General features: G+C 44.6%; 1 protein-coding gene and 1 long non-coding RNA gene across 2 annotated transcripts in view; one reads left to right on the forward strand and one right to left on the reverse strand.

Moving 5' to 3' along the window:
* The first annotated feature begins 4,857 nt into the window (after positions 1 to 4,857).
* On the forward strand, positions 4,858 to 12,574 carry LOC309825858 (NADH dehydrogenase [ubiquinone] 1 subunit C2-like). The gene is made up of 3 exons (XM_082659636.1): positions 4,858 to 5,177; positions 10,403 to 10,546; positions 12,390 to 12,574. The coding sequence occupies exons 1-3, from the start codon at positions 5,009 to 5,011 to the stop codon at positions 12,437 to 12,439; spliced, it is 363 nt and encodes a 120-aa protein (XP_082515762.1). The 5' UTR covers positions 4,858 to 5,008; the 3' UTR covers positions 12,440 to 12,574.
* A 966-nt stretch (positions 12,575 to 13,540) lies between these two features.
* The window catches only part of LOC309825859, a 41,186-nt gene continuing 31,616 nt past the window's right edge, over positions 13,541 to 23,110 (reverse strand). Inside the window, exons 2-3 of the long non-coding RNA XR_014297068.1 lie at positions 14,371 to 14,512; positions 13,541 to 13,745 (exon numbers count right to left, since the gene is read on the reverse strand). This is a non-coding gene — a long non-coding RNA (uncharacterized lncRNA). The remainder of the gene's footprint in view (positions 13,746 to 14,370; positions 14,513 to 23,110) is intronic.

Below are 23,110 nucleotides of genomic sequence, written 5' to 3' on the forward strand. Positions count from 1 at the left end.
AAAAAATTCTTTTTCAGTCTCAGGAGTGTTGACTGTAAGAAAAACACACAACATAGGAGTTGTTTTAGTTTTATTCAGGGACCTTACCAAGGACTATAGCCTAGGAAACGGCTTCTCAGTAACTCTGAGAGAACAGCTCTGAAGAGGTACGGGGAGATTCAAGTATATATGTGACTTTTGGGCTAGGGAATACATACAGTCAAGTATACATCTTGGTAAAAGATTACTGCAAGTCACAAAGAACAGATAGCTCAGCTTAATGATTTTAGTGCTTTTCTATGTAAAGGAAGATTCAAGAATCAGGGTTCATTAAAATTCTTCCCATTGGAACCAAGATGGCGGAGTAGAAGGACGTGCTCTCACTCCCTCTCGCGAGAACACCAGGATCACAACTAGCTGGACAACCATTGACAGGAGGACACTGGAACTCACCAAAACAGATACCCCACGTCCAAGGACAAAGGAGAAGCCACAGTGAGATGGTACAAGGGGCGCAATCACAGTAAAATCAAGTCCCGTAACTGCTGGGTGGGTGACTCACAGACTGGAGAACACTTATAACACAGAAGTTCACCTACTGGAGTGAAGGTTCTAAGCCCCACGTCAGGCTTCGCAACCTGGAAGTCTGGCAACGGGAGGAGGAATTCCTAGAGAATCAGACTTTGAAGGCTACTGGGATTTGATTGCAGGACTTCAACAGAACTGGGGGAAACGGAGACTCCACTTTTGGAGGGCACACACAAAGCAGTGTGTGCATCGGGACCCAGGGGAAGGAGCAGTGACCCAGGGGGAGACTGAACCAGACCTACCTGCTAGCATTGGAGGGTCTCCTGGGGTGACGGGGGGTGGCTGTGCTTCATCGTGGGGACAAGGACACTGGCAGCAGAAGTTCTGGGAAGTACTCCTTGGCGTGAGCCCTCCCAGAGTCCGCCTTTAGCCCCACCAAAGAGCCCAGGTAGGCTCCAGTATTGGGTTGCCTCAGGCCAAACAACCAACAGGGAGGGAACCCAGCCCCACCCATCAGCAGTCAAGCAGATTAAAGTTTTACTGAGCTCCGCCCACCAGAGCAACAGTCAGCTCCACCCACCACCAGTCCCTCCCATCAGGAAACTTGCACAAGCCTCTTAGACAGCCTCATCCACCAGAGGGCAGACAGCAGAAGCAAGAAGAACTACAATCCTGCAGCCAGTGGAACAAAAACCACATTCACAGAAAGATAGACAAGATGAAAAGGCAGAGGGCTATGTACCAGATGAAGGAACAAGATAAAACCCCAGAAAAACAACTAAATGGAGTGGAGATAGGCAACCTTCCAGAAAAAGAAATCAGAATAATTATAGTGAAGATGATCCAGGATCTCGGAAAAAGAATGGAGGCAAAGATCGAGAAGATGCAAGAAATGTTTAACAAAGACCTAGAAGAATTAAAGAACAAACAAACAGAGATGAACAATACAGTAACTGAAATGAAAAATATACTAGAAAGGGCTTCCCTGGTGGTGCAGTGGTTGAGAGTCCGCCTGCCGATGCAGGGGACACGGGTTCGTGCCCCGGTCTGCGAAGATCCCACATGCCGCGGAGCGGTTGGGCCCGTGAGCCATGGACGCTGAGCCTGCGCGTCCGGAGCCTGTGCTCTGCAACGGGAGAAGCCACAACAGTGAGAGGCCTGCGTACCGCAAAAAAAAAAAAAAAAAGCCTAGAGATAAACCCACACACATATGGTCAACTAATCTATGAGAAAGGAGGCAAGGATATACAATGGAAAAAAGACAGTCTCTTCAATAAGTGGTGCTGGGAAAACTGGACAGCTACATGTAAAAGAACGAAATTAGAACACTCACTAACACCATACACAAAAATAAACTCAAAATGGATTAGAGACCTGAATGTAAGACTAGACACTATAAAACACTTAGAGGAAAACATAGGAAGAACACTCTTTGACATAAATCACAGCAAGATCTTTTTTGATCCACCTCCTAGAGTAATGGAAATAAAAACAAAAATAAATGGGACCTAATGAAGCTTCAAAGCTTTTGCACAGCAAAGGAAACCATAAACAAGATGAAAAGACAACCCTCAGAATGGGAGGAAATATTTGCAAACGAATCAACAGACAAAGGATTAATCTCCAAAATATATAAACAGCTCATGCAGCTCAATATTAAAAAAACAAACAACCCAATCCAAAAATGGCAGAAGACCTAAATAGACATTTCTCCAAAGAAGACATACAGATGGCCAAGAAGCACATGAAAAGCTGCTCAACATCACTAATTATTAGAGAAATGCAGATCAAAGCTACAGTGAGGTGTCACCTCACACCAGTTAGAATGGGCATCATCAGAAAATCCACAAACAACAAATGCTGGAGAAGGTGTGGAGAAAAGGGAACCCTCTTGCACTGCTAGTGGGAATGTAAATTGATACAGCCACTATGGATAAAAGTATGGAGGTTCCTTAAAGAACTAAAAATAGAATTACCATATGACTCAGCAATCCCACTACTGGGCATATACCCAGAGAAAACCATAATTCAAAAAGGCACATGCACCCCAATGTTCATTGCAGCACTATTTACAATAGCCAGGTCATGGAAACAACCTAAATGCCCATTGACAGACGAATGGATAAAGAAGATGTGGCACATATATACAATGGAATATCACTCAGCCATAAAAAGGAACGAAATTGGGTCATTTGTTTGACGTGGACGGATCTAGAGACTGTCATACAGAGTGAAGTAAGTCAGAAAGAGAAAAACAAATATTGTATATTAACGCATATATATGGAACCTAGAAAAATGGTACAGATGAACCAGTTTGCAGAGCAGAAATTGAGACACAGATGTAGAGAACAAACGTATGGACACCAAGGGGGTAAAGCAGCTGGGGGGTGGGAGTGGTGGTGTGATGAATTGATTGGGATTGAAATGTATACAGTGATGTGTATAAAACTGATGACTAATAAGAACCTACTGTATAAAATATATATATATATATATAATTCAAACCATCCAAGAAAAACACAATTCTTCCTAAGATATACATCTAACTATAAGGGAACTGTTTGTCCGAAGCACAGAGCATCCTGTTGTCTTAATTTCCTCTGTCTGAAGCAGAGAGTGTACTGTCCATCAGTGACTGCAGCAGGTTAGTCCTTACAGAACTGGTCAATGAGCAACACTCCCTATTCTTCTTTGTTTAAAGGAGTCAGAAATAAAAACAGTATAGTATATATAGAAACAACTGTGAAAAGGACAGGACCCATAATATACCTGTGTACAACATCATGGAATCCTAGAATCCTAGAGACTCTCAGAAGAGCATTCGAGGAGGATTTATTTTTTACAGTTTTCCTGAATGAATAGGTAGCTGATTAGGCAGTGTCGAGGTGTTCACCATCTCATAAAGCAGCCTCTCCTACATGTGCAGCTGTTTCTTAGGGCATTTAATGCTGAATTAATATTTTTCTTCTTCTTACTTTTACCAGTTGGTCTCTGGAACAATACATAATGAGGTTCTATTCCCATTTGTGACAGCCCTTCAAGTGATACACAAAGGGGAAGTCCCACATTGTGGTCCTTTCTGTTGAGAGCCTACTATATGTCAGGTACTATGCTAGGCATTATCTCTCTCTTTTTTTTTTTTTTTTTTTCCGGTACGCGGGCCTCTCACTGTTGTGGCCTCTCCAGTTGCGGAGCACAGGCTCGAGACGCGCAGGCTCAGCGGCCATGGCTCATGGGCCCAGTCGCTCCGCAGCATGTGGGATCTTCCCGGACCGGGGCACGAACCCGTGTCCCCTGCATCGGCAGGTGGACTCTCAACCACTGCGCCACCAGGAAAGCCCCTTTTGTTATAATTTTAAAAGGAACACTGTGGTTAAAAAAAAAAAAGACTGTGCATATGTCATACTAGTATTTACGTAAGACAGATTCTCAGACGTAATTACTGGGTCAAAGACTGTGAACCTCTGAAACATTTGTTGCCTTCCAGGAAACTGTTCCAATATACGTTCCTTTGGAAAATCCTAACTTGAAATGTTACGGATCTGATATTGCTTTTTGTAGGCATAAAAGCCTCATCCTTTATTAACTGAAACTTAATTCTTCCACTTTGGAGATCAATACCTGATGCATATAGCTTCGCATTAACCTCTAGTTTAATCAGCATTCCTCTAGATAAAATGTTGAAGACATTTTAGCTCCTTATCAGGAAGGGCTGTCTAAACAGAGAGCTGTTCGAAGATCGGAGCTCCTCAGTCCTGGAGGCAGGTGAGCAGAGACTGGACAATTACTTGGCAGAATGTTATAGATTCCTTCTTTTTTTTCAGTCCTCAAATCTTTGGGAAACACCTCGTCCCTCAGCGACGTGCAAGGACCTGAAGACCCAGGCTGAATTTCGAGAGTTTAGCTAAGTGATCCAGTCCTGGGATTCTCCAAATTCTTTATGGCTGGCTGGACCTTAATTTTAGGCTCTGTGGAGGGTATGCCTGTGCGAATGAATGACAGGAAACGCAGGAAATGAAAACTAGCTTTTATTTTATTTCAATTAATTACGTTTCTTAAAACTATCCATCAAGCCCACTTGTGGGTTTTGGATACAAAGATAAATTCTTGCTGAAAGAACATTCTGGGGCGGGAAAAGGAGAGGCAATTGTGGGTGGGGGAGGTTGGGCGAAAAAAATCAGTATCTCCTAGTCTTCTTGCAGTATGGCTCGTTTCCTGTACTCCTCGACCCCCGCTACCAAGCCCTGACGTCCCTTCCGTGGACTTAGCGCCGGCCGGCAAGCGAGCAACGCCGGACACTTAGTAGCCCGGAACCTCGCGTGCGCGTTTCCGGCAGCAGCGTGCAAGGGGAAGGGTTTGGGCGCCGCACCGCCTCGCGCCATGCCCTTCAGCACCGCGCTCGGAGGTGAAAGCTTGTGCCTTGGGTCCCGGCCGTGGTCTTGGTGATTTTCTCTGTAGTTGGAGGTCAGAGGCCAGGCCTCAAGTGGGAACGGCCTCACCATGATGAACGGCCGGCCGGGCCGAGTGCCCTTACAGTTCCTGCCGAATGAGGCCCGGAGCCTGCCGCCGCCCAAGCTAACCGACCCGCGGCTCTTCTACGTCGGCTTCTTGGGTTACTGCTCCGGCCTGATTGATAACGCGATCCGGCGGCGGCCGGTGGCGTCGGCCGGTGAGGGCTGCGCGGGCGGGATGGTCTGGGAGGAGAGGGGGCCGTAGGGCTGAGGGCCGGCTCTGCCTTAGGCTGCCTGAGGTGCCTCCTCTTTTCCGGGCCTTTTCGCGTTAACAGGCCCCGCCTCGCCTCCCTCAGGTATCCGCGCCCCGTGAGCTTCTCAGAATCGGGCCGGCCAGAGTGTCATTTCAGGAAACTGAGATGCAGTGCAACCCACGACCTCGCAGTGAGTCTGTGAAGGACCCCGGACTGAACTGCCTGCTCCCCTCTCAGTTCGCGCTGTGGGGTGTGCAAAAATGAGCGATCAATCGATGCAATGCACTACTGACACTGCGTGCATTATAGCATTTAGTCTTCAGACACCTTGGGTGGTGAGGTGGGGGAGAGGTATTATCCATAATGGGGAAACAGAGCCTTAGATTAAAGCAGCTTGCCCAAGGTCCTAAGTAGCACAGTCTGTTTTTAAACTTCAGAGTTTAAAGAGAGTGCTGTTCAGAACCAGCACTTCTCAGATTTAATGTGCATACTGATAACTTGGGGATCTTGTTAAAATGCAGATGCTGGTTCATTAGATCTGGAGAGAGGCCTGATGGTCCCAATCTCCCAGACGCTGCTGGTCTGGGGACTTCACATTGAGTAGGAGGCTCTAAACCACTGGGCTCTATTTCCTAGTAGATCAGTGTTCACCTGTCTGAGACCAGCAGTGATAGTAAGTGACACAGTTAACTGTGCTAAAGTCTATGGCTTTCCAAAGGGAAGAGAGGGAAACTTTGTAAAAGGTGTGTTTGAATTTAGCTTTAGTATGTCAGATGGATACTTGGAGAGAGCCTTCCAGGCCCGTGGGAGGCTAGTGGGAGTGAATGGGGGCCAGTTGATGAGTGAGTGCCGAGTAGGGCGATAAGGCAACAAAGATTTAGGTGGATGGTGGCAATTTATTCTCTAGGCAGACGGGAACCTTACATGCTTTTGAAAGCTATCAGAGGAAGTTCAGTGATTGGACCTGTGTTAAAAGGTCAACTTTGTTAGGAACTGATTGGAGCCAGGGAGCCCAGCTAGGAAGAAGGCTAATACAATGGTCCAGGCAAGCAGGAATCACCTCACTTGTGCCTCTTTTGCCTTCTTCCAGCTGTATGTGTGCCTGGAGGTCGACTCCCAACCCACCAAATTTTGGCATTTCTAGTGCTCAAATAGAGTTGAGATCCTGTGTGCTTTGGACATGCCCCCACTCCACAGAAAGGAGTGATCTTTGTCCATTTCTGCCACTAGGAACTATGGGGTGTTCTCCCTTCTTATCACCACTCCACACTTGCCCACGCCTGTCACTTGGTGTAATGGAAGGAGCTCCATTTTGGAATTAAATGGCCTTGCTCCGCTGCTTCCCAGCCATGTCACCTTGGGCAAGTTACTTGGTCAGAGCTCAAGTTTCCTCATCTATAAAGTGAGAATAATTCATCTTTGCATATTTTTTTTTTTGAGAATTAAGTGAGATTCTATAGGCAGATGCCTGGCACATGGAAGGTGCCTAACAGGTTTCCCTTTCCTTAGCTCTTGTTATGCAAACAGTTTACCATATATTTGTTCAACCTTAACTGAGCTCTTTCTCTGTGCCAGGCAGTGTTGCACATTGGGTGTATGGGGGGAGGAATACTGTCCTGCCCTTGAGGAATTCCTAATTGTGTCAGGGAGACAAACAGATCTGGGTGTAGGTGTGACAGACAGGTATTTTGATAGAGGTGGGTGAGCAGAGAGTGCTTTGGGAGCATAAAGGAGGTTCAGATTAGAGGGATCCTGTTCCAGAGGAAGAAACGGTTGGCTGAGATTTGAAGTATGTATCACGTAATCTCACCTCATTGTTGTCAAAGAATGTTTTGTGCCTTTTCTGGGAGACAGAAGAGCATAGTAGTTAAGAGCACAAGCTTTTGGATTTGACACCACCTCCTCCCTACTAGCCATTTGATTCTGGAGAAGTTACTTATCTCTGTGAGCTTTAGTTTCCTCATCTATGAAATAGGGATGGTGTCTACCTCTTTGTGTGGCTGTGAGAACTAGGTGAGATAATGGATGTAAAGCACTTAGCCCAGGCCTAGGGGTCAAAGTTCCTGAGTTCCCTGGGTTTCCCCTTAGTTGCTTTGGAAAATTCAGGTCTTGAGGACTTTATTGAAATAGTTTTCCTCAGTAGCATTTATTGAATGCATACTGTGTTTATCTAGTTCAATGTCTGGCATATAGTAATGTTCAATGAGTATTTATTGAATGAATGTGTAGATTACAAGGAAATATAAAACATTGTCCCAACCATCCAAAGATTTACAAACCAGATGGGCATATCTATTAAAAAGGTGAATTGTGGTACAACTTCATGCACATAGGAGGAGTGGGGAAGAGAAATACACAGTGGATTTTCCAACTATGGCCATGGAGAGTACCTGGCATTCTGTAGGTAGTTGGAATATTCTGTCAATGAAATCAAGTTGTGCAGATCTTTTTCAAGTTAGCAGAAAATATTAAATACAATTTTTTCTTAAGCTTTTCTCCCATCACCTGTTTTTAAACCCTTGTTTCTGGTTACCCCTTACCTGCCCTAAATTTAGAGTTAGTTGGTATCTAAGTGTAATCCACAAAATTAAATTTTTATTGATTTCTAGTTTAATATATCAGTAGTTTATGGCATTCTGCGAAGAGCATCATGGCTTTCAAGTTTAGGTTCACTGAGTAAAGGAAAGAAGGGGAAAATAATTGTGGGAGGGTTGTGTATGTGGTGAAACGGAGACCACTGCTGAAAGAGAAGAGGCTAGGGAAATGAGGACTTGAGAAGAGGCCAAGCCATGCCTTTAGGGCTAGGACACTGATATCATCTAAATCTTCTGTGAGGGATATGAGTAAGCACAGAGAGTCTGAGTCTTTGTGTAGTCCAGTGGCACATGGGAGAACCCAGCACATTTTGGTTTGCTGTATTACAGGTGGCCCATTAGGGGAAGCAGTGGCTCTTTGGGCTAAGGGAGAATGCAGAAGAGTCTGGGCCCTGTCCAGTCCCAGGTCATAGTGATACTTTGTATTTTTATTGTTTTACAATTTTTCCAAAACACTATAATAACTACTGTGAAAAAGATAGGTATTATCTTTGTTTTAGAGGTAGTAAATTGATTTGCCCAAGGCCATTCATCCATTTGTTATATATTAAGTGCTGTCTGTGTGCTGGTATACAAAGATGAATCAAACATTGACTTTGCCTGATAGTAGAGAGAGAAATAATTACTATAGCAATTTACATATTAATAGAGATGAGTTCATCCTTTTAACTCTAGGAAAGTTATAGGAAGGTTTCTTAGCAGAAGTGATGTCTGGGGCTTCCCTGGTGGCGCAGTGGTTGAGAGCCTGCCTGCCAGTGCAGGGGACACGGGTTCAAGCCCTGGTCTGGGAAGATCCCACATGCCACGGAGCAACTGGGCCCGTGAGCCACATTTACTGAGCCTGTGCGTCTGGAGCCTGTGCTCTGCAACAAGAGAGGCCGCGATAGTGAGAGGCCCGTGCACTGCGATGAAGAGTGGCCCCCACTTGCCGCAACTGGAGAAAGCCCTCGCACAGAAACAAAGACCCAACACAGCAATCAATCAATAAATATTAAAAAAAAAAAAAGAAGTGATGTCTGAGTTGAATCTTGAAGGATCAGGAAGTTGCTGGACAGAGAAGTAATCAGTGCGTGGTATATAGAAGCATGAAGGAGCCTAGTTTATGTGAGGAATTAAAAGTAGTTCAGTATTGTTGGGCACAATGTGCATATCAGGGAGTGTCAGAAGATGAAGGTGGAAGAGGCAGCTCATGAAAGGCCTGGGAGATCATATGCACGAGTTTAGGGTCCTGTTGACCATAATTGAAGAAGGGACTGACAGACTAGTTTGTGTTTTAGTAGAAATTCCTCTAATGACAGGGTAAAAGCTGGGATCAGTGTGGAGTAGAAAATGAGGTGAAAGGGAGACCAGTTAGTGTAAATGCGCACAGGTTCCCTGAAGTGAGGAAAGGAAATATTTATAAGGTAGGATTGACAGTGACGGGATGTAGGAGAAGAGGGTAGGAAAAAAGATAATTACTATGTTTATTACCCAGGACATGGATTCCTGGGTAAATGGTCTTATTCTCTGAATTAAGAAAAAGAGGTATGAATAGGAAGGAACTGAGTTTGTTTGGGGGTATTCAGGTAAACGTATCTGTCAAATATTTGGCTATATTTGTTGTTCAGCATGGGTGCCTGAGTTGGACGTTACTTATAGATTATAATAGATAAAACTATAGGAATAAAAAGTTCTCCAAAGGAACATCTATGGGATAAGAAGAGGGCTGGGAATAGAATTCTGAGGCATAGCTAGAAAACCTGCCCTTAGCCTTTTGCAAAAAAAAATTTTTGTATATAAAGTTTATACCTTTGCATCTCCCCTTCACATTTAAAATTTTGGCTTTCCTAGATCATGTGATCCTCTCTAGTCTTATAATAGGATGATTTTTTTAGTAGAATGATTTTATTTATTTATTATTTATTTATTTGCTGCTCCGCGTGGCATGCGGGATCTTAGTTCCCCAACCAGGGATCGAACCCATACCCCCTGCAGTGGAAGCGTAGAGTCTTAACCACTGGACCGCCAGGGAAGTCCCAGTAGGATGATTTTTTAAAGATAGTTTTTGAATAAGTAATATATGCAAAATTACAAATTTTAGCAGGTACAAAAGAGAATTGAGATATATTTGTCGTACAGTGTACTGTTTTAGTAACCACTAGATATGCAAAAATAAATTGGTATATGGAGACAAACCAGATTGCTTTTAGACCATCTGTAGAGGACTTTACCTCTACTCGTCATCTTCTGAACATGTCCTGGAATACAAGCTAGTGTAGGTCTAAAGTTAACTTATTGAAAAAGAAAAACTTTTTTTTCTGTTTCAGTCTGCCATTCAAGTTTTTGTACTTATCCACCTTTTTCCTTGAAGAAACTTATAAAACCTGAATTTTAAAAATCTTGGGTTCTGTTGATAGTTATATTTGTAGACTTAATGTTGCTTTTCATAGTTGCCAGATATCCTGAGGAAGATGTCCCAAAGAATACCCATGTACAAAAGCCTTTTTTCTTAAAAGAATGTCAAAAGAAATAAATTATATATCTGAAACATGAAAAATGTGATTTTTAATACACGTGACTGATTTTCGCTTTCTTTGGGATTTGTTTCAATTTCAGGTTTGCATCGCCAGCTTCTATATGTTACTTCCTTTATTTTTGTCGGATATTATCTTTTAAAACGTCAAGACTGTATGTGTGCTCTGAGGGACCATGATATGTTTGCATATGAAAAGTCACATCCAGAGGATTTTCCTGAAAAAGGTATTTCAAGTTAATTGCAGAAAACTTCTTTCTTATAATGTATCATTTTCCCTGGTTAATCTTATTTATGCCTATGGTTTCAGTGCCTTCTGTATTCTGTTGACTTCCACATCTTTGTCTATAGACCAGAATTCTCTTGAATTCATATATCCAGTTTCTGGCTGAGTACCTCTGTGTCCCTCAGACAGCAGACAACTCATGTCCCCTCTGCTTGCCCAGACCTTCTGTTCTTCTGTGTCCTCCTTCAGTGAATGGCACACTGTCCACCTAGGCTCTCCAGCCAGAAGCCTGGGAATCACCTTCAAGTCTGTGTCTTAGACTTCCCATTAGTCATCAAGTCTAACCGTTCTAATCCCTAAATAATTCTCAGCTCTGAACTCTCCTCTCTACCCTTGCCACTACCCTGGTTCAGGCCCTGGTAATCTCTTGTGTGGGCTCTTGCACTTGCCTCCAGCTTGCCTCTGCCTTTAGTCTTACCAGAAATCACATCTGTGTGGATAAATATGGATGTGCTTAAAATAGCTATCCATTGCCTTTTGGATAAAATCAAGACTCCCTAGGATGGCTTGTTTTCCCAGGCTGAGCTAATTACCTGGTAGAAACACTTAACTCATACCTCTTATCCACCCCTTATCACACACAGGCTGTGTTGTGTCCCTCACTGGACTGTAGCTTCATCTTTGTTTCTCCAGCCTCCAGCACAGAGCCTACACATAGTAGGCACTTAAATAATGGCTGGCCTGAACTACATAGAGCCCTGCCTCATCTCCTGCCTCATGAAATGCTGTCCTGAACCTGCCCTATATCGCTTTGTACATGCTATACCTCTTTTAGTCCTCCTCTTGCCCCATTTCCACTCTGCGCACCCAACAAATTCCTGCTCAAGATTCATCATCTCAATGAAGCCTTCATCCAGCTATAGACAGGAATTTCCTTAGCATACTCTACTTATCTTTGTGCAGCTGTGAATATAACTGTAATACAGCTGTTTTCTTGTTCATATTTTATACAGATACACAATATAGATGTGTACATACGTGAATGAGTGTAGGAAATTTTTGAAATTTTGTAAATATATAGATTTTTAGATTTTCCTATTTATGTAAAAGTATAATATTAAGCATTTAAATTTCATCAGACTGAATGATGATGTGTAGGGTCCTATTTAGCTCTGAAATTGTATTACTCTAACATTTCCCTAGCCTTCAGTCACATATGTGATGTTTATGGTGGATCAGAAAGGCAACTTTTTTTTGCCAATGAAGAGCTCAAAGACTAATACAAAGCCATGAATAGTAGGTGTATCAGGGATGGGAAATACTCAGAACTGCTGGATGTTAGATCTGAAAAAGGAATCTTGGGAATATTGATTTCTAAGAGGGAGACCCAGTATTAGTTAGTCCTCAGTCCCAGACCTCTGGCTCTTTGCCTCCACATTTCCACTAGCTCCCTCTGGCAGTGAGTGTAGCCTCACGGGCTCATTCCCTCTGAGCAGCAGATTACTGGCAGGTGTGCCAAGAGCCTTCTGCAGGGACAGTGCAGTCATGGAGAGCTTGAACGCCTCAGCTCCTGGCCCCTCCCTATTCATTCCTTCTTTTACCCCTTCAGCTAGGATCCCCCTGGCAGCCCTTTGCCCCTCCAGATAACCATCTGGATGTCACCACAGATTCTTCCAAAGTTATTCTTCATTCAGTGGAACAAAATGCCTCAGTGATTGCCAAGCCATGGTTGAGGACTAGAAAATAAGGCAGTTCTTAAAAGAATATTAAGTGTTAATTTTTCTTTAGGAAATATGATTTTTTAAACACAATTTAAAAATCTTCTGTGATCTTTCTTTTTATAGATAAGAAAACTTACAGTAAAATTCTTGAAGAATTCTATCCAGTGCGTTGAAGTCTCCAAAATGCTTGCTCCGGTTTCACTGATACTGGTTTTTTTCTGAATTTTGTGGAACTGTTTCTGTGACATCTGAAGTTTATGTTAATCTATACATTAACACCTCGTGATTAAAATGGTCATCATAAGCACTCTGACTCCTTTTTGTCATAAGAAAAATAGTTCATCAGAGAATGGTCAGTCTCCATTTACCTAGTTTTAAGAAGCCATCTGGGAGATTTAAAAATGGGGTTCTAGTTCAGAGTTGGCAAACTATAGCCTGTGGGCCAAATCTGGCTCACTGCCAATACAATTTTACTGGACACAGCCAAGCTCATTTGTTTATCTGTTTATGGCTGCTTCCATGCTACTGCAGCAGAGTTGAGTGGTTGTGACAGAGACCTAATGGTCTGCAAAGCCTAAAATATTTAATATATGGCCCTTTACAGAAGGGTTTTGCCTGCTCCAGTTCTAATGCCAAGTGAAACCAAGCAAGCTAGATTATGGAAGGTTTTGTGAGTCGTGCAGAATAATTTTGACTTGATTCTGTAGGTAGTGGAAAGTCACTAAATGATTTTAAATAGGAATAACATGGTCATGTTTGTATTACTGAGCTCTCTGCAACAACATAGAGGGTGGTTGAGAAGGAGGAAACTCAAGACCAGGAGAACAGCTGACACGGCAACGGGGTCTCAGCTCTTAGATGGATCATCCTGGAGAAAGTGGGCTCAGTAGCTAATTCTGTCCACAGTGGAGCTTGGTGCAATTAGAAGTAAGAGATCCCACCTAACTAGAATGAGGTTACTCTTTATGGCTTATCAAGTCCAAATGCTTGTCCAAAAAGTTTTTGTTTCCAGGGTCAGATTTTATAATCAGATTAGGTTTTGGAGATTAATAAAAGTGTTTGTTTATATGTGATTTCAAATTAGGTGGCAGTCTGAATATAGGCAGATGGGCAAATCAGATGGTTCCATCTCTCTTCTCTTGAGTCCTACTTAAAAATGAAATTGTGTCTGAGAAAGTACTTTAGAGGTTAATAAAGATATGTACAAATACAAGGTCTTATTTTTTATTGCTACTGCAATAAATATAGTTCACCTGTGCTCAGCAGGTGTAAGAGTGTGAACCACTCACTCAGAGTTGGTTTTTTTTTTTTTTTTTTTTTTTTTTTTTGCGGTACGCGGGCCTCTCACTGTTGTGACCGCTCCTGTTGCGGAGCACAGGATCTGGACGTGCAGGCTCAGCGGCCATGGCTCACGGGCCCAGCCGCTCCGCGGCATGTGGGATCTTCCCGGACCAGGGCACAAACGTATCTATGTGGAACCTAGAAAAATGGTACAGATGAACCGGTTTGCAGGGCAGAAATAGAGACACAGATGTAGAGAACAAACATATGGACACCAAGGGGGGAAAGTGGTGGGGGGTGGGGGTGGGGGTGGGATGAATTGGGAGATTGGGACTGACATATATACACTAATATGTATAAAGTAGATAACTAATAAGAACCTGCTGTATAAAAAAGTAAATTTAATTTTTTTTTAAAAAAAGAGAAGTTATATAAGGTAACAGGATCCATATCCTTATCTGTAAATTTGAGGTGTTAGGAGACAAAGCACAGTCCCCAGATATATTATCTGTGCAGATGCTAGATGAATGCTGAGGTCCCTCTCAACTCTAGTCAGTTATTCCATGAGTTACAATGCTTCCTCTTTACCATTGACCTAGTCTTCTGACCAACAGTCTTGGAAGATAATAATCCCTTGCATTGCCACATTATCACAGTTGACAAACTGCATTTGCTATATTTATTAATAACTAGGAAAATGAGGCCCAATGAGAGGCTCATAGTTGCACAAGTTAGTAGCAGAGTCAAGTGAACAAGACCTTCCAAGTTCTAGTTCAGTTACCTGCTTGTAACACCACCTTGAGGGAAAAGATTTACTACGTACCTGACGGAGAGAGGAGGAGAGCATCAGAGGGGATCTCTCACCTAGGCCACCCTCACTCCCAGTCCAGAGCAGAAGCCCCTTCTGCACCGTCCTGACTGATAATCATCCGCTGGACCACTTCCTTCCTCTCCTGTGGCCAGAGCTATGAGAAAGTTCATCTTTATGTTGAACTGGATTCTAACTCCTCATGGCCCCTCCCCATTACATGAAAATACTCACCCCACCCTAAAGTCATGGGCCTTAACTCTGCTTATATTAGCACAACAGGGTAGTGTGAAAACCCATCTCCCAGCTTTAACTTGCTCAGTCGCACAACAGCCACATGAGGCAGAAAAACATTAGTGTCGCCCTTTTCAGATGAGGACACAGAGACGCAGGCAAGGGGAGGTACTTGCCCAAGGTCTCACGCATGACAGGAGGAGACTCAGCCCAGCTCCCCAGACCTCAGAAGAAAGTGACGGTTTTCCCTCTCTCCAAGTCCCCTTCATGGGCTGGCCAGGCACACAGCCGCAGGTGACCTGGGGTCATCCTGCATTGGACAGCTGGCCTTGCCTCTCCAAGGTACAGAGGGCAGCCGAGTCCAGCCATGGACCTGCTGTGAGGGCAAAGCGTCCCCTTTTAACCCTTTCTGTATTGCAGGTCACAGAGTAGAACAGAGAACATGGCCAGCTCTTCCCTCTGGCTGTGTGGCCCTGGGCTAGTCACTGCTCCTTTCTGAGCTTCAACTTCCTCCTATGTTGTAATAAAGATAAGAGCAAACATCCATTGAGGGCTTGCTATTCTAAACTAAGTTAATATATGCAAAGTGCTTAGAGCAGAACTCAATCCTTCCAATAATCCTATGGGGTCTGTTCACAGAGGAGGAAACTGAAGCCTAGGAAGGTCAAGAAATTAACCTTAAAACACACACTGTTAGTTCTTAGGCAAGGAGGAGTTGGAACAAGTGCTAAATCCTACCCCCCAGTAGTTATGAGGATTAGAGATGGTGTTTGTGAAATATCTGGAATATTGCAAGACCTCAATAAACACACACTGCCTCCTGGCCACTCCCCTTTCCTATGCTATGCTCCCAATTCCTCCTTTATTCTTCCATTCTAGGACTTGCTACACACAGTTCAGTTCCTTTTGTACCTGTCCTGGCTCCCAGGACTGCAAATGCTCAGTAGATGCTGGCTGAATGATGACCGTTAGATTCACTTTTTGATACACTCTAGGGTCTTTGGTTATAATGTCCAGGCACCTTGAAAAATAGGGTCCCTGACTTGGCAGGAGGAAGTAGTGAGGACTTTGACACTTTGGCAAGGGACCCCAAGTGGCTGCAGCCACACATGGCCAAGGCACAGCAGGTGCTCAAAGCCAGCTCATGGGCCTGACTCTAAGGTGAAGCTCTTTTCCAGAATTCCAGAAGGAGAGGTGTGCCGTACTCTGTCCTGACAGTCTTCATCATGCACGGTGCTTTCCTCAATATGTTACTGCAGACAAACTGTTAGCAAGGTGCATTAGCCCAACATTACCTCCCCACCAGTCAGCTGGGAGAAGAATTTTCGTAAAATTGTATCCTAAACTATGAGTGGAAAAGAGCAGGTTTTCTAAAATAATAGATTAAGTGAAAACATTTAATTTTAATAGATTACTTAAGTAAACATTTGATTAATTCATTTCCAGCCCTAAAACATTTTTTGTTTGTTTGTTTTTGACTTTTACTAGGGAAAACACCACGCCGTGCACCTTGCGGGATCTTAGTTCCCCACCCAGGGATTGAACCTGTGCCCTTGGCAGTGAAGGCATGGAGTCCCAACCACTGGACTGCCAGGGAAGGGAAAACGTTCTTAAAATGTTTTCTCCTCAGGAAAATGGAGCTTCCTGTGTATTTAAACATCCAGGATGGCTGGGCAGTGTGTTTAGCCAGAGACCAGTAGGCTGGACATCGTGGTTTAGGTTCCGGGGCTGCTTCCAGGTCCACCTGTGACCAGGCTTCCAGCGCTCCAGCATCCACGAGTATAAAGTGAAGGGTTTGGAGATCTCTGAGGGAAGGCCTTTCCAGCCCTAGTTGTATAACTCCTTCTGAATCCATGTTTGGGTCACTAAGGATATTATTATCCTGCTCTACATCTCTCATTTTTAACCCAGCTCCAGAGTCACTGACTCAGAACTGGAAAACATGATGTCCTGCTTGCAGACAGGGCTGGGAGAGCTGACCCGGCGTGGTGGGCAGGTCAGGAGTGCCCCATCAGCCCCATCAGCAGCCTCCTGGGCCTACCTTTACCTTTGAATAAATAGAATTTATTCAACAAGGGGGCTGACCTTTGTTAAGTCCTCCCCAGCTCAGACTTTGGGGGACTCCAGCTGAGCACAGGGCCCCTGTGTCCTGCTGTGTCAGTCTGCTTCTGTGTGTGCATCATAATCCCATCTCAGGCCAGTCCTTTCCCAGAAATGCTCCTGGCCCTGGCCCTGGCCCCAGGGATTGAGGGGGCGCTGTACGTGTGAGTGAGTGAGTGAGTGCACCAATTTGTAACTGGGGGAATAAATGAGCAATGTGAGTAAACAAGTGCAGAACAGACGGAGTAGCCCTGCGAAGGAGGGACAGGAAGGTCTGCGTGGCCAGGGTCATGCAGCCAGCAGGCTACAGACTGAAACTGCCTCCATGCCCACCTGGTGGATGAAAGATAAAATGTTGCTGACTCAGCAGCTGCCAGCTGGCTCCAATTATCAGGGATCTAAGGGCACAGGCTGCGCTCAGACAAGTTCTAGGAGTGGGGAGAGGAGGCAGGCAGGAAAGAAAGGACAAGGGCGTGAGGTCTTCTCAGGGGGTGCGATGAGGCAGGGGAGGTAGCCCTTGGTTCAGAAGGGCCCACTGAACTCAGGTGTCCCTGCTCTCAAGTTGCCATGTCTCAGGGTTGGGAGGTTATCTTGTCCAGCTGGGCCACTGCAGGTGGAAGTAGCAATGGAGAAGAGCGAAGTAGCACAAGCTGGGCTAGACTTCAAGCATCATTCAGTTTCCCCAGACTTCCCTCCCACCCTCAGGTGGGGAAACTGACACCGAGTGAGGCACTTTACTGGAATGGCCTCTGCGGAGCTGCCTGTGACATCACCCTCAGGGTATCTGAATGCCTCAAGTTGGAAAAACTGAACTGGTTCCAGATGGACTGGAGTCAAGGCCCCCAAGGGCCAGGCCAGGAACACCATGTGACTGTGGTGCCAGGGGTAAGCTGATCAAGTGCCCTGGGAAAGCCAGACTCCAAGTAACCCTGGCTGAGCTTGAGCCCAGGCAGCTACAGAAGGGACTCAGACCTAGGTTGTGACAAGTTTTCTAGTTTTAAAAATGATTTATATACACACACTCATGTCACCTGATGCCCATGGACCTCAGGCTGTTTGTCACTCCAGTTCTGACCTACTGGAGAACATAGGGGGTCAAGAGTCACTGAGCTCCTGCTGTGTACTTTGACCCCCTGCTGTGCCATGAGGGGTCAAGAGAAAACTGGACAAAGTCCCTGCCCTCCAGAACCAGACTCCCTCTGTCACTGGGGGGACTTCATGCACTGAGAGCCTGCAGTGTGTCTGTGCTGTGCTGGGCCTGGGGATGTAACAGGGCACGAAGGGGTCAAGGTGCCCCACTCAGACAGTTTATATCTAGTGAGAAGAAAGCTATGATGAACACATGCACAGATAAATATGATAATATCACATCATGACATGTACTAGGAAGAAAATAAAGTAAATTAATAAGCTAGAGCCTTGCTACTACAATTGTCGTCTACAGACCAGAAGCATCCAATAACCAGAGAGCTCATCAGATATGCAGATTCTCAGGCCCTGCCCAGGACCTCCTGAATCTCTATTTCAGCGGGACCGGCGCGTCAGGAATTCACTCCAAGCATGGTAATTGCCCCAGGGAGAAAAGAAACATTTGAGATGTAAATGTTCTCAGCTTCTGGAAGCTCTGTCTTGCAGGCAGAGGGAACAGCCAGTGCTACCAATCATAAAATATTCTCCTTAAAGGCACAACTAACTCTCTAGGGAACCTTAAGCAAGTCATCTTACCTCTTTAGGCCTCAGTTTCCAACCGGGTAAATCGAGGAGTTGAACTCAATAGAGGCGCTTTCAAACTAAAAAAATACAATCCTCTGAATGAAGGATTCTGAGGCATCAAGAGTCAAATGATCCGGGGCTTCCCTAGTGGCGCAGTGGTTGAGAGTCCGCCTGCCGATGCAGGGGACGCAGGTTCTTGCGGGTCCGGGAGGATCCCACGTCCCGCGGAGCGGCTGGGCCCGTGAGCCATGGCCGCTGAGCCTGCGCGTCCGGAGCCTGGGCTCCGCAACGGGAGGGGCCACAACGGTGAGAGGCCCGCGTACCTCAAAAAAAAAAAAAAAAAAAAGAATCCGTCTGCCGATGCAGGGAACAAGGGTTCGAGCTCTGGTCTGAGCAGATCTCACATGCCACAGAGCAACTAAGCCCGTGCTCCACAACTACTGAGCCTGAGCTCTAGAGCCCGCGAGCCACAACTACTGAAGCCCTCACGCCTAGAGCCCGTGTTCCGCAAGAAGAGAAGCCACAACAGTGAGAAGCCCGCGCACCGCAACAAAGAGTAGCCCCCACTCACCACAACTAGAGAAAGCCCGCGCGCAGCAACGAAGACCCAATACAGCCAAAAATAAAAAAACAAATAAAAAAAAAAAATTACAAGAGTCAAATGACCAGCGAAGAAAGAGCTATTTGAGGGAGCAGCAGGGCCCTGGAGTCCTCAGGTTACCCTAAGAGGCCCAGGCCTTTTCTGTCCCTTGGGAATAGAAGTATCTCTGCTTGGGGAATCCACTGCAGACTCCACTGTTACAAAGGCTCCTTGTGAGTGGCTGACTGGCGTCAACCCAGGAAGCTGGCAGGTCTTCCTGACCAGCCTCCACTCTGGTCTTCCTCCCTATCATACCCCTCCCCCCATTCTGGGAAGACCCAGCCCTCTTCCAGCTGATGCAACTGGCCCCCGGGGCAGCCTACAGGCTTCTGAGCTTGCTGAGTAGTAAAGAGGGGGGTTGATAGGACAACAAAGTGCTCCCTAGTCATTCAGTCACAAAGGTCTGGATTATCAGAGCTGGATATACGCTAGCACTCCTGCAACTCAACCTCTACCTTATTGATGAGGAACCTGGGACTCCAAATTATATTTTCAACCATGTTTTGTTCACTCCCCTGGAAGGACTTCACCTGCCATATATATCATTTACTATAAAGCTATTATATTTTAAAATTCTGTGACCAGACAAAAGTAGTCACTCATATGGAAAACATGTCTGTCTCTCCTCTACCTGGGGTCCTTGAGGGCAAGAGACAGGTCTACCTCTTCCCTATGACCCCAGGAGCTCAGGAAATTTTCCTCGGTTTGTTGACTGAAAGGATGAATGAATGAAAATTGTGGGGACCTGTCTATCCTTGGTGTGCTTCCCAGATATTTCTTCACTCCTTCCTCTGTTGTTTTCATTCAGTACACTTTTACTGGGCTCCCCCTAGGGAGCCTTAGGAGAGAGATCCAAAAACAATATTGCTATGATATATAGCAAAGAGTGTTTTGCCTATGTTTTCTTCTGGGAGTTTTATGGTTTTAGGTCTTACATTTAGGTCTTTAATCCACTTTGAGTTTATTTTTGTATATGGTGTTATAGAATGTTCTAAGTTCATTCTTTTACATGTAGCTGTCCAGTTTCCCCAGCACCACTTATTGAAGAGATTGTCTTTTCTCCATTGCATATTCTTGCCTCCTTTGTCATAGATTAATTGACCATATTGTGTGGTTTTATTTCTGGGCTCTCTATTTTGTTCCATTGATCTATGCGTCTGTTTTTGTGCCAGCACCATACTGTTTTGATTATTGTAGCTTTAGGGTATAGTCTCAAGTCAGGGCACATGATAACTTCAGGACTGTTCTTCTTTCTCAATATTGCTTTGGCTATTCAGAATCTGTATCAGATCGTTTTTCCAACATCAGTTGCTCACTTCATGTCTTTGTGTCAAGTTTTGGTAATTCTTGCAGTATTTCAAATTTTTCTTTTCTTTTTTTTTTGGCTGCACAGCGTGGCATGTGGGATCTTAGTTCCCTGATGAGGGATCAAACCTGTGCCCCCAACAGTGGAAGTGTGGAGTCTTAACCACTGGACCACCAAGGAAGTCACTCATTATTACTATATTTGTTGTGGTTATCTGTGGTCAGTGATCTTTCACGTTACTATTGCAATTTGTTTGGGGTATGACAAACTGTGCCCATATAGGATGGCAAACTTAATAGATAAATGTTGCATGTGTTCTGACTGCTCTCTACCAAGCAGCCATTGCCCCATCTCTCTCCCTCTCTTCAGGCCATGCAGCAATATCGAAATCAGGCCAATTAATAACCCTACAGTGGCCTCTATGTGTTCAAGTGAAAGGAGGAGTTACACATTTCTCACTTTAAGTCAAAAGCTAGAAATGATTAAGCTTACTGAGGAAGGCATGTCGAAAGCTGGGATAGGCCAAAAGTTAAGCATCTTGTACCAGTTAGCCACGTTGTGACTGCAAAGGAAAAGTCCTTGAAAGAAATTAGAGGTACTACTCCAGTGAACACACAAATGATAAGAAAGCAAAACAGCCTTATTGCTGATATGGAGAAAGTTTTAGTGGTCTAGATAGAAGACTAAACCAGCCACAACATTCCTTTAAGTCAAAGGCCCTAACTCTCTTCAACTCTATGAAGACTGAAAGAGGTGAGGAAGCTGCAGAAGAATAGCTTGAAGCTAGCAGAGGTTGGTTCATGAGGTTTAAGGAAAGAAGTCATCTCCATAACATAGAAGGTGAAACAGCAAGGGCTGATATAGAAGCTGCAGCAAGTTATCCAGAAGATCTTGCTAAGACATTTAAGGAAGATGGCTACATTAAACAACATGTTCAATATAGATGAAGCAGCCTAATATTGGAAAGAAATGCCATCTAGGACTTTCATAGTTAGAGAGAAGTCAATGCCTGGCTTCAAAACTTTAAAGGACAGGCTGACTCTCTTGCTAGGGGCTAATGCAGCTGGTTACTTTAAGTTGAAGTCAATGCTCATTTACCATTCCCAAAATCCTAGGGTCCTTAAGAAGTATGCTAAATCTACTCTGCCTGTGCTCTAATGTGGATGACAGCACATCTGCTGACAACATGGTTAACTGACTAATTTAAACACACTGTTGAGACCTACTGCTCAGAAAAAGTGTTTCCTTTCAAAATATGACTGCTCATTGACAACGCACCTGGTCACCTGTGAGCTCTGATGGAGATCTACAAGATTGTTTTCATGCTTGCTAACGTGACATTCATTCTGTAGCCCATGAATCGGGGAATAATTTTGACTTTAAAGTCTTATTATTTAAGAAACACAGTTCCTAAGGTTATAGCTGCCACAAGTAGTGATGCCTCTGATGGATCTGGGCCAATTCAATTGAAAACCTTCTCAAAAAGATTCACCATTCTAGATGCCATTAAGAACATTCTTGGACTTCCCTGGTGGCGCAGTGGTTAAGAATCTGCCTGTCAATGCAGGGGATACAGGTTTGAGCCCTGGTCCGGGAATATCTCACATGCCGCGAAGCAACTAAGCCCGTGCGCCACAACTACTGAGCCTGTGCTCTAGAGCCTGCGAGCCACAACTACTGAAGCCCATGTGCCTAGAGCCTGTGCTCCACAGAAAGAGAAGCCACCGCAATGAGAAGCCCGTGCACCACAACAAAGAGTAGCCCCCACTTGCTGCAACTAGAGAAACCCACGCGCAGCAACAAAGACCCAATGCAGCCATAAATAAATAAATAGATAAATAAATAAATTTATTTTAAAAAAAGAACGAACATTCTTGATTCATAGGAAGACGTCAAAATATCAACATTAACAGGGGTTTGGAAGAAGTTGACTCCAGCTCTCATGGATGACTTTGAGGGGTTCAAGACTGCAGTGGAGGAAAAAACTGCAGATGTGGAAACAGCAAGAGAACTAGAATTAGAAGTGGGGCCTGATGGCTTCTCTTGTTGTGGAGCATGTGCTCTAGGCGGGCGGGCTCAGTAGTTGTGGCTCACTGGCTCTAGAGCGCAGGCTCAGTAGTTTTGGTGCCCGGGCTTAGTTTCTCTGCGGTGTGTAGGATCTTCCCAGATCAGGGGTTGAACCCATGTCCCCTTGCATTAGCAGGTGGATTCTTAACTTCTGGGCCACCAGGGAAGCCCCATACATATACTATATTAAAGTACACACATATAGCATACATTCTATATCTATATTCTAAATATAATAAATTACAATTTTCCTGATTTCATGCATCTATATATTATTTATGGTTACATATACAGTAAATAAAAACTTACATGGGGGATAGACATAGAGTCTGTCATACAGAGTGAAGTAAGTCAGAAAGAGAGACAAATACCATATGCTAACACATATATATGGAATTTAAGAAAAAAAAATGTCATGAAGAACCTAGGGGTGAAACAAGAATAAAGACACAGACTTACTAGAGAATGGACTTGAGGATATGGGGAGGGGGAAGGGTAAACTGTGACAAAGCGAGAGAGAGGCATGGACATATATACACTACCAAACGTAAGGTAGATAGTTAGTGGGAAGCAGCCGCATAGCACAGGGAGATCAGCTCGGTGCTTTGTGACGGCCTGGAGGGGTGGGATAGGGAGGGTGGGAGGGAGGGAGACGCAAGCGGGAAGAGATATGGGAACATATGTATATATATAAC

The sequence above is a fragment of the Grampus griseus genome, assembly GCF_964374135.1.
Source record: "Grampus griseus genome assembly, chromosome: 8".
NCBI lineage: Eukaryota > Metazoa > Chordata > Mammalia > Artiodactyla > Delphinidae > Grampus > Grampus griseus.

Excerpts from the sequence above, each read along its gene's own strand:
- LOC309825858 (XM_082659636.1), top strand. The coding sequence starts at position 5,009 with ATGATGAACGGCCGGCCGGGCCGAGTGCCCTTACAGTTCCTGCCGAAT. Across the intron at positions 5,178-10,402 it reads GCGGCCGGTGGCGTCGGCCG|GTTTGCATCGCCAGCTTCTA; the intron begins GTGAGGGCTGCG and ends TTTCAATTTCAG. Across the intron at positions 10,547-12,389 it reads AGAGGATTTTCCTGAAAAAG|ATAAGAAAACTTACAGTAAA; the intron begins GTATTTCAAGTT and ends TTCTTTTTATAG.